At 40.4% G+C, this 12,162-nt stretch overlaps 1 protein-coding gene across 6 annotated transcripts in view; it reads right to left on the bottom strand.

Moving 5' to 3' along the window:
- Nucleotides 1–12,162, bottom strand: part of ptprc (protein tyrosine phosphatase receptor type C) — a 162,806-nt gene that overhangs the window by 52,155 nt on the left and 98,489 nt on the right. For all 6 annotated transcript variants that reach the window (XM_051932885.1, XM_051932886.1, XM_051932887.1 and 3 more), the window contains 2 exons: nt 8,180–8,323; nt 114–230 (listed from right to left, as the gene is read on the bottom strand). In XM_051932885.1, coding sequence (XP_051788845.1) covers nt 114–230; nt 8,180–8,323 — 261 coding nt within the window. The remainder of the gene's footprint in view (nt 1–113; nt 231–8,179; nt 8,324–12,162) is intronic.

Genomic DNA, 12,162 nt, shown 5'->3' with positions numbered 1-12,162 from the left:
TCTAGTAATCCTATGTGATTTGTGAATGTCAGACTCCCTCATGCTAGTCACATAGCATTGTGAAACTACGCTGCTGCCTGCACAACACATTTAAATGATAGTTTAACACTTACCTGTTCCACATTTATATTCATAAGTAAAACTATACTTTGCACAGTACTTAGTATGAAAATTTTCCTTTAATGTGATTGAATTATTCGTTGTTTCATTTGTGATTATTAGCCGTGACTCTGCAAAAACAAAAAAGATTTTTGTACATTTCATAAAATTGAATCGTTCAATAAAATAAGCAATGAAACTCAAGAGACTTCTTGATGACCAGGGCAGCAAACATTTAGCTCCATTTTCTGCTGCCAGATGAACACTCTATGTCTAACCCTCACACCCCTGACATTGCCACTATAAATGCAACAGTCCAACAGGGCTAACATTCTGTTGTGGGTGTTCAGGTGTACTAGAAAGTTACAAATAATATGAGACATTCCCCTGAAACACCTGTAAATGAAGTATACTTTTGCAGAATGTAGAACATATTGTGGCTATGGCAAGGACCTCTGGTGTATCTAATTATACACTTACATTAGAGCTGCAGCTCTTCCCCAACCATCATAAATGCCATGATTTACTCCTTGCACCATATCTTGTCACTCAGTAGTCATTTCATTTGAGTGCTGTATGAAAAGGAGGGCTAAATAGGCTTGAATGCCATTTTATGATGTAAAATAATGCAGAATTTTCAAAACTTTGTAATCTCATTCAGGGTCTAGGGTAGGCACAGACAATCCTGGAAGCATTAGATGCAAGGCTGAAAACTTTTCTTTCAGAGCTCACCTGCCTACAAACACACACAGTAAACAAATTTAGAACTATGAGGTGACCCAACTTGTAAATCTTTGGACTCAGAGATAAACATACATGGGGAAAAGTCTGTTTGCCATGGGCAGAAGGCTAGACTAGACGTTAGCAAAAGATCAGACGTGTGCTTTATAACCTTGACCATTCCTGAGTGGAACTTCAATGTTTCATTCAGTTCTGGAATATTAGACTCTTTTATAGCATCATCGTTCACAGCATCCTAGGAGGTACACATGCAAGAGAGCTAAAATGCAGGTCAGCAGGAATTATAGTGGGGTTGTGTATTCTAATGACGGGATCATGTCAACACACAAATTACGGTGTCAAATGGTTAAACAAATATGGAAGCCAAAAGCATTTAACATTCACTGACATAAGCATCCAAACTTGCGTTAAGTGGTTCTTGTAATGCATGCACCGCCTATAATGCAGCGACTGAGTTAGTTCAGCTTCTGGTGTTGGCAGAGGGCAGCAAACCATATTTGCAGAATCTGAATGAGAAACAAACTCTGCCAATCCCTTATCAGTCCTTGGAATGACCTTGAAATTTAGAGGTCTTTGTCTGTTTTCAGTAATTATAAAGAGGATTGGACTGAGGCTTGTGCTGGTCAATGAGAGAAATAAGGGTATGATGATCCGTGCAGAAGACAAACATGTTCATTATAGCTAAACCTTCCAAAAACTCACAGGCATAACAACATAACTGTAGCAGAGCTTTGCATTCAGAGATCTAATACTTGTGCTCGGTGGACGTTGTTGCATGGGACACATAATGAGCAAGTTACATGCAGTGGAGATTGAAAAGCTTTAATGGTGCTAAAATCTTCTTTTTCTTCTTCTTTCGGCTGCTCCCATTAGGGGTTGCCACAGAGGATCATTTTTTTCCATATCTTCCTGTCCTCTGCATCTTGCTCCGTTACACCCTCCACTATCATGTTCTCTCTCACCAAATCAAGAAACCTTCTCTTAGGCCTTTCTTTTTTTTTCTTACCTGGCCGCTCCATCCTTATCATCCTTCTCCCAATATACCCAGCATCTCTCCTCTGCACATGTCGAAACCAACGCAATCTCGCCTCTCTGACTTTATCTCCCAACCGTCCAACCTGAGCTGACCCTCTAATGTACTCATGTCTAATCCTGTCCATCCTTGTCACTCCCAATGCAAATATTAATATCTTTAATTCTGCTACCTCCAGCTCTGTCTCCTGTTTTTTGGTCAGTGCCACCGTCTCCAACCCATACAACATAGCTGGTCTCACTACCGCCTTCTATTCCTTTCTCTTTCACTCTTGCTGGTACAAATCTATCACAAATCATTCCTGACACTCTTCTCCACCCTACCTGCACTCTCTACTTCACCTCTCTTCCACGCTCCCCGTTACTCTGTACTGTTGATCCCAAGTATTTAAACTCATCCACCTTCGCCAGCTCTACTCCCTGCATCCTCACCATTCCTCTGACCTCCATCTCATTTACACACATGTATTCTGTCTTGTTCCTACTGATCTTTATTCCTCTCCTCTCTACAGCATATCTCCACCTCTCCAGGGTCTCCTCAAACTGCTCCCTATTCTCGTTACAGATCTTAATGTCATCTGCAAACATCATAGTCCGTAGGGATTCCTGTCTAATCTCATCTGTCAACATGTCCATCATTATTGCAAATAAGAAAGGGCTCAGAGCTGATCCCTGATGCAATCCCACCTCTACCATGAATGCATTTGTCACGCCTACCGCAGACCTCAGCCCTGTCACACTTCCCTTGTACATACCTTTTACCACTCTTATATACTTCTCTGCCACTCCCGACTTCCTCATAAAATACCCCAACTCCTCTGTAGGTCCACAAAGACAAAATGCATCTCCTTTTGGCCTTCTCTATACTTCTTCATCAACACCTTCAGAGCAAATATCGCATCTGTAGTGCTCTTTCCTGGCATGAAACCATACTGCTGTTCACTAATCATCACCTCCCTTCTTAACCTAGCTTCCACTACTCTTCCCCATAACTTCATGCAGTTGCTCATCAATTGTATCCCTCTGTAGTTACTACAGTAGTACCTACTCTGTGTGCCTTCTCTGTTGTCTCAGTGTATGCTCTGACTGCAGTGAGTGATAAAGGAGACATTTCATTCACAACTATGCTCATTGGTTGATGGGTGTCTGCAAGGTGACACTCTTCTGGTCATGGGTGACTTCAGTGCAACCACTTGCTTTGACAGGGCTGGCTATGAGGATTGTATAGGTCCCCATAGGTCTGGAGACCATGGTGAAAGTGACTCCATGTTCCATGACTCTGCAAAAGATCAGGGGCTGCGGAATTCTGGATCCTGGTTTCAGTGCCCTGAGCTGCATGGTTGGACTGGGTACTTCAATACTGGTGGTGCTGTGAAGGAGATCGATCACATCCTCGTGGGAGGCTTCTATAGAACTGCAGGGTCTACAGAAGTGCCTAGTTTTGGTCTTGTGAATTCAGACCACAGACTTGTTGTTGCTACTCTGAAGACCCAGTTTAGGTCCAGTAGGATACCACCTACTAAGAGAATGAGGCTAGACCTGGCCAAACTCCAAGGTCAGACTGTTTCTAAAGAGTCTGCACACAGTTCGTGTGAAGAACTTGCAGACTTGGGTGCAACTGTTAATTAATGGGATCAAGGAGACCTTCCATGACAAGACAGTGAAGGTTGCTCAGGGTTGTGTTGGTGTTTCCAGAAGGAAATGTTTCATCTCACAGGGTACCCTGAATAACATCGAAAGGAGTCACAGTGTATGGCGTAATGGCCACTCTGGTCTGTGCCGGGAACTGAGAAGGATGGCTGGGAGGGCTTTGAGAGCAGATAAGGAAGCATTTGTTAGAGGAATCTGTGAGTGAATGACCCACATCCTGCTTACACAGGAATTGAAGTATTATGCACATCCAAATCTGTTCCTTGGAGGGTCGCAGTCAGGGCAGGTTATGGAACAGTCCTTACGGATGACACTGCAGTTGTGACCCACTGGGCTGGCAACTTTTAGGAGCTGTTTAAAGTGGATCCTCTGGCCTAGTACATTGGACATCTCTGGATACATGGTTCTTCAGGCTGATTCTCTAATTTGCTGTGAAACACCCAATCTCACTGAGATTGCAGGTGCTGAACCAGCTGAGGTTAGGAAAGGCTGCAAGGATCTGTGGTACCTGGGGTGAACTTCTCCAGGCTGGTGGTAAGGCTGACTTCCTGGCATTGCAAGCAATCTTTGCTTCTATTTAGGAGACTGACATCATCCCAACTGACTGTAAAACAGGACTTGTCATCCCTATCTGGAAAGGGAAGGGTGATTGCCTGGATTGTGGCAACTACTGGGAGATAACACTGCTCTCTGTGCCTGGTAAGGTCCTTGCTAGGGTCATCCTCAATAGGATCCGTATTCATTTGCTCTATTCCCAGCAACCAGAGCAGTCTGGTTTTACTCCTAAGAGGTCTACCATCGACCGCATCCTAGCACTGAGGGTTCTTATCGAGTGCAAATGTGAACCGTGGACTGTGTCTCTGCCTGGGGGGATGCCAGCTGGGATCCCAAGGTGTTTCATCATGTGCTTGGTGCGGCAATGAGCTGTGCCAGTGCAAGTTCCCCAACCTGGCCTGACCTGACCTGACCTGTAGTTACTACAGTTCTGTACATACCCTTTATTCTTAAAAATCCATACCAGTACATTTCTTCTCCACTCCTCAGGCATTATCTCACTTTCCAAGATTGGTTTAAACAATCTGGTTAAAACTCTACTGCCATCTCTCCTAAACACCTCCATGCTTCCACAAGTATGTCATCTTGACCAATAGTCTTTCCATTATTCATCCTCTTCATAGCTGCCCTTATATCCTCCTTGCTAATCTGTTGCACTTCCTGATTCACTAATTCCTCAACATCCAACCTTCTCTCTCTCTTTCTCTCTCTCTCATTCTCTTCATTTATCAGCCACTCAAAGTACTCTTTCCATCTGCTTAACACACCCTCCTCACTTGTGAGTATGTTTCCATCTTTATCCTTTATCAACCTAACCTACTGCAGATATTTCCTAGCTCGGTCCCTCTGTCTAGCCAATCGGTACAGATCCTTTTCTCCCTCCTTAGTGTCCAGCCTTTCATACACCTCATCATACAATTTTTCTTTATCCTTTGCTCCCTCTTTCTTCATCTTACACCTTATCTCCTTGTACTCTTCTCTGTTTTCTGTATCTCTCTGACTATCCCACTTCTTCTTCAAAAATTCTCTTCCTCTATATACTTTGCTGTACTCCCCCATTCCACCACCAGGTTAACTTATCCTCCTTCCTCTGTCCAGATGTCACACCAAACTCCCTTCTAGATGTCACTCTTACTACTTCTGTTGTATTTGCCCAGCTGTCTGGTAACTCTTCACTGACACTCATTGCCTCTCTTACCTCCTCCCTGAGCTCAACCTTACAGTCTTTTTTTCAACTTTCACCATTTGATCCTTGGCTCTGTCTTCATTCTTCTCCTCTTCTTGATATCCAATGTCATCCTACAGACCACCATCCTATGCTACCTAACTATGCCTTCCCCTGCCACCACTTTATAGTCTCCAATCTCCTTCAGACTGACCCTCCTGCATAGGATATAATTTACCTGTGTGCATCTCCCTCCACTCTTGTACGTCACCCTGTGTTCCTCCCTCTTCTTAAAATACGTATTCACCACAGCCACATCCACCCTTTTCAAAAAATCCACTACCATCTAACCTTCTGCATTGCTCTCCTTGACACCAAGCATTGTATTGTTTATACTTGTGTGCGTATTTTACGTAAATCTGGAAGATTCCACCAGGTGGCAGTGTGACATATTATTACGGTGAGAAAACATTTGGCTGCACTGTGTTGTGAATTGCCCGAAACATCCACTAAATTTCAAGGACACCTTGCCACAATATCTCTGAAAAAGATGGATATTTAATGATTACATCCATCAATCCAGGGATGCACCCATTCCAGCAAGCATCAGGCGCGAGGCAGAAACAATCCCTGAACGGGGCATCAGCTCATCGCAAGGTGAATACAAGCATACATATACACTAGCGTCATTTTAGCGTCACTAAATCCCCAAACTTTCATGTCTTTGGAAGGAAGACCAGGGACGTGATTCCCTGTGAGGCAGCAGTGCTACAGCTCCGCCACCATGCAGCCCTGACATGTGTAATTAACAGTATTCATTATTTAAATGAAGTTAATGATTATCTGTAAAATGTAACATACATACTTTAATGCATTTCATCATGAAAGTGTTATTAAGTATAAATCTAAGGATTCTAAATGTACATAGGGATGGAATATCTTAAAATTTAATGTGCTGTGTGGCAATTGCTGCTTGCCACTGCTGTCTGTTCAGGAGAGAGCCCCAGAAGCACATAACGATTAACAAGTGGGTCGGTTTTAAGATGACATTTACAACGGCCTACTTTAATAATAAAACAAACTATGGGTTTAAAGTGGAAATTTCGAGATTAAAGCTGAAATTTCCATTTTAATCACAAGATAGACCTTTTCACTGTGTCCCTATTTTTTTCTCTGTGGCTCAAAAATGCTGCCATACATTCTGATGCTGTTGTGAAGATGCAAAAAAAAAAAAAAAAAAAGACAGCACAGAAGATGGTATGTGAGAACTTTAACATGTATCGTGTCATTATGTTGGGGAATATGTGATTCTTGAATATAAAAGCACCACGAAAGTATTTTACTTTACCACATAGAATGATTCATTAACCATTGAAGCACAAACATTGATCCTGTAGGATCCATCTGCAAAGGGGCTTGCTCTAAACAGAGACTGTGACGTCACGTTCCAGCTTGAACACACTGCGCCCTTACCCCTGATACTGCAACTCGCATAAGCGTCATGTTCATTTCTGTGGATGTGCTCAGAGGATGTGTCCAATGAACGCTGGGAATGTGTGGCAGCCATGATGCATACACGCACACGTTCTGAGCTTGAAGAGTTCACATTTAAAAATATTGAATGGATAAATATGTGTACAAATCTTTTGTCATGCAGAAAATTATGATGATTTTCAAGGGGATTGAATACTTTTGCACACCACTGTATCTTTCACACACACACACACACCCACACACACACACACACACTAATGTAGCTGTCAGTTTGATTAGAACTGTGTGTTTTATAACAAATATCCTTTTTATTATGTTAACATATGTTAGGTTGGGCCTAAAATAACAGCAGACTTATAAAATAGCTTACAATCGGTGTCATTTGCATTGACTCTCACATAATGACCAATATGAATGTGAGCACAATAAAACACCCAGGACAAACGTTGTAATATAAATCAATGATTTTCCAATCTTATTAGTTCAGTCCATGATATGAATAATACAATATCTTATACAGTACAGTAATCTGCACTATTAGTAGTCAATTCAGGATACTGTTAGTGGCTGTTGCTGTCACAAGTTCAGGCTTTCATTTTTTAATCTTCTGCTGCCTTTAAATCTGGTTTCTATTAATTAATTGAGGTCCATTCAACTTTTATATTAAATTTGTTCAGATAGATAGATAGATAGATAGATAGATAGATAGATAGATAGATAGATAGATAGATAGATAGATAGATAGATAGATAGATAGATAGATAGATAGATAGATAGATAGATAGAATTGTATTTATTGTTAAATTAAAACTACTACTAGTGCAGTATGGTGGCATAGTGGTAGCGCTGCTGCCTCGCAGTAAGGAGACCTGGGTTCGCTTCCCGGGTCCTCCCTGCATGGAGTTTGCATGTTCTTCCCGTGTCTGCATGGGTTTCCTCCGGGTGCTCCGGTTTTCTCCCACAGTCCAAGGACATTCAGGTTAGGTGCATTGGCAATCCTAAATTGTCCCTAGTGTGTTCTTGGTGTGTGTGCCCTGCGGTGGGCTGGCGCCCTGCCCGGGATTTGTTCCTGCCTTGCGCCCTGTGTTAGCTGGGACTGGCTCCAGCAGGCCCCCTGTGACCCTGTGTTAGGATATAACGGGTTGGAAAATTACTGACTAACTGACTAAAACTACTACTTTTAATAAAACACAACTATTATGAACTCCTTATGTTATTACTGTATTATAGTTAATGCACTGGTGAGGAAAAGGAGAACACATCATTGTGGGCAAACAAATACTTTTTAATCTTTAATCCACTATTCCAGTCTGAGATTTGCAGTGTCTACAATTTTCTTATTGAATATAGTGTATACAACAAATTACATTTCTTATCAAATATTTTAAGTATTACACACCTTTCTAAAATAATGTTTAAAAAAAATTAAAAATTAACACCTACCACCACAAGTTGTTTTGAAACTCCCATTGATTTGTCTTTTGTTAATACCATAGATGATTGATCCAGAGAAATTATACTCCTTATATAATTCCAAATCAAAAATAGTAACTTTTGATTCATTTACACGTTGTATTTGAGAATGATCTATATAAAAAAATAAATACATAAAATAAAGTAATGAAAAAATTATATCAGATGGGTCATTTCACATAAAAATGTATATTTTTTGTTCAGTAGCCTTGACGAAAGAAAAAATAGAATGCCAGTTGTGAAATAAATAAAATGTCAATTTTGAAATAAATATCACCATACTTCTTCATGTAATATTTCATAATTGCTATTTTAGACCACCCTTGATCATCACCTTGAGATGTTGTGCACCTTAGACTCTCAGAGCTACATCCCTTGGTGAACAGATTTAATGTTGAAAGGTCAGACAAAGAACAGTTCACAATGACCCTCATGATGGTACACATTAAAAAACAGTGCCAGGCCTCAGGACTGGATTCACTGGCAAGCACCTGGTGGTCAGGGAACCCACCTAACCCTGGCCAGGTACAGAAGCAGAAGAACATTGTCATATGATCACATTTGACTATTTTCATGTGCAAATTCTCTCTGATGGCTTGGAGGATCATACAGATGTGTCCTGGAAAAGGAGAGACAAGCTTTATTTTCCTAGTTAACAGCAACTTTAGCCTTGATACTTTCCATTAATGCACATTTTCCCTGTGCCTATCTGATTTGGGAGTTGACCTTTGCTAAGGAAAGAGAACCTGCAGATCTTTGGATACATTTTTTGTGTATGATCCTTTGAAATTTCCCAGAAAAAGGATTTTCCTACAGTGCCCTTGGAGTAGTTTTGGTAGGCCAACCACCTGAAACAGTAGTACAGTAATCCCTCACTTATCGCGGGAGATAGGTTCCAAGGCCGACCGCGATAACTGAATTTCCACGAAGTAGGGACACCATATTTATTTAATTATTTAACGTGTATTTGGACGTTTTTAAACCCTCCCTGTATTGTTTACAACCCACCCTTTTACTCTATTAATAACAGGGACAACTGCTAAGTAATATGAAATCGGTAGATAAGTTTACACTTACTGTATAGCGAAGTACACGTAGCTATATATGACGCAATGATGGTGATGAATATGCTACGCAGTAAAAATGATGACGATTGAAGGTGATAATCCCCTGAATGCAGTAGCAAGAGCACGTTAATTTTGAATGAGTGAGATGAGACTTCCTGGTTAATGCAGCACTCCGTCGCTGAGCCAATCAGCAGCACACAGGAACTTAACTGCGTGCTCTGATTGGGTAGCTTCTCAGCCATCCGCCAATAGCATCTCTTGTATGAAATCAACTGGGCAAACCAACTGAGGAAGCAAATACCAGAAGTAAAAAGACGCATTGTCTGCAGAAACCCGGGAAGCAGCGAAAAATCCGCGTTATATATTTAGATATGCTTACATATAAAATCCGCGAAGTCGTGAATCCGGCGAAAAGTGAACCACGAAGTAGCGAGGGATTACTGTAAATCTTCCCTCAAGTGTTCGTCTGTGGAGATTCTGATTCTGATGGTGGTTTGGTGGAGTCAAACAGCCTTAGAAATGACTTTGTAGCCCTTTCCAGACTAAAAGATTTCCGATCTCTTCATCACTGTCCTGTGATTGTGGTACTTTGTGCTGGCAACCTGAGCCACAGTAAGGATAAACATAATCAAGACCTGTACTGAGCAGGACTGTTTATGTTTAATTAGTTGACTCAAAATATCTCTTTAATTTGGTTGATTTAATTAGGGAGTAATGACTTTTTTCCAAAGTGTTGGGTTACTTTGTTCATTAACTAAATGACACGTTTAAAAAAGTTGTTGGATTCAAGTAGGCTGTTTATTTAAAACATCCTTCTTATTTTTTTCATATTTTTATTTGGCACTTAAACACAGAGATATCAGTTAATACATTATTGAAATGATTCTAAATTTATTTTGATGTCCTGGTTTAAATTGGCAGTGTAGGATGTTTGCACCTTTGTGAAGTAGGTACTGAACTGAAACGAGCGCAGAATGCCTGGCCTTATCCAGATTGATGCTAATGGAGCCACAAAGTCCAAACCTGTCCAAAACAGATTGTCGCAAAGCATCAGTTTGACTAAACATATATATTAAACACAAAAAATTTCTACATGTGATATGCTTATTTTCTGATTTACATTGGTCGATGATGACATTTTAAGTGTTTTGTTGTGCAGTTCAGTGACGTTGGAGCATTTTGACAAAGGAGAACTTCAGAGGATTACTTGTGCATGTAAATGTGGATATTTCACAAAAATATTTTTTCCTTAATCGGGTTGCGTTTTCCCTCTGTCGATGTTGCTGGCTGACCTAACCTGTTTATCTATGGGCATATGGTAGGAAAACGGAGCATGCAAAATATGTACAAACAATAGATTGCTGGATTTAATCAGAGAAAAACTGGGGAAATAGAATAAAAATATGTTGGTTCTCTAACTACGAAGCTTACAAGACAACTTGCACCCCATTTTGCCCCCCAAAGCTGACATTTTTAATTACAGGTTTGCTGTAGGCTAGAGTCTGTACTAGTAACATATGATGAAATGCAGAAACAAACTCTGGATCGAGAGCCACTGCATCACTTGCACAATACAAGTGCACTTTTGCTTGCTTATATGGATGCCAATGTACATTTACTAATTAACATGCATGTTTTTGTGATTGAAGTAGAAACTTGTAGCAGGTATCCAATAGAATGGGAGATTTACAGCATGGATATGAAGCTGAGAAATCTGCAGAAAATACGTGATGTAGTAATTTCAACTTGGATCAAACTCTCAAATTAATGTTTCCAACATCTGGTAGAACACAAGCCACAAATAATTGAGTCTGTACTGAAAACACAAGGAGGCCCTACCCAATATTAGGACAGTGGTCCTAAGAATTTGCTCAGTGAGTGTATATAATAGAAGTAACATGCAACATTTTGTCTTTGGTTTTATCTTAACCAATAAAATAAATATGGCCGCAACACAATTTAATTTTATGCTGTTCCTTTTAAAAATCACAGCTTCTTCAGATGACCCAGTGTGCCAGGTTTACCAGTGGATTTGATTAGGATATTCAAGTTTGGCTTTATAACAAGGGCATATCTCTTGTCAGAAAACGATGAGAATTAAAGTAGCACAATTTGGATTTAACTCTTTAGATTCATGTTAAATATCACAGTCCAATGGTTTAGATAAGCGAGAGTGCCAAGTTTACCAGATAATTAAGATAGTGTACCCACATTGGACTAGACAAACTTTACATGCAATCAATATGTGAAATATGAATTCCCTTAGAAGGAAGAAATTGACTGTGAGCTAGTAAGTAGATGTGAGTGGTTACCTAACTAATGTCATTTCCTTTTACTACACATTAGTGCAGTGGTTTAGCTCTGCTGCTTCAAATATCCAATGACCTGGGCTTGAATGAATAGCTAAAAGACGCTCCAAAATCCATTTCTGGGGAGTGTAACTGTGTGAGTAAATCATCAAACTGTTAAGTGATATGTCCTATTTCTAGTAAATGATATACAGTCGCACACAATGGCATTTGGTGCTTATCTGAATGTATGCAGCACCCACAAAATATTTTCTGGTACAACCTTAAAGTACCTGGTGTCCAGGCTATGGTAAGTACTGAGCACAAGATAGTAAGTTATGAGGTGTTGTTTAGGGAAAAAAATCATGTTTTTAGTGCAGCTATGTTGAAATACTGGTGAGCACAAGATAGTAAGTGTTTCCCAGAAAAAACATTACACCATGTCCCTAAGGTGCTCTGTACAAGTGTGCAAACTGCTAAATGTAAACATAAAGCATGTGCTTAAACCATCCCACACTCCTTCAATAAATAAAAGCCCACCTGTCTGCTTTTTATATCACTATGCTACATGCGATAGAAGTGACATTAAACTGAAGTG

Source organism: Erpetoichthys calabaricus, chromosome 10 (assembly GCF_900747795.2).
Source record: "Erpetoichthys calabaricus chromosome 10, fErpCal1.3, whole genome shotgun sequence".
In the NCBI taxonomy this organism is placed as follows: Eukaryota; Metazoa; Chordata; class Cladistia; order Polypteriformes; family Polypteridae; genus Erpetoichthys; species Erpetoichthys calabaricus.
This window is presented reverse-complemented; position numbering and strand designations above follow the sequence as displayed.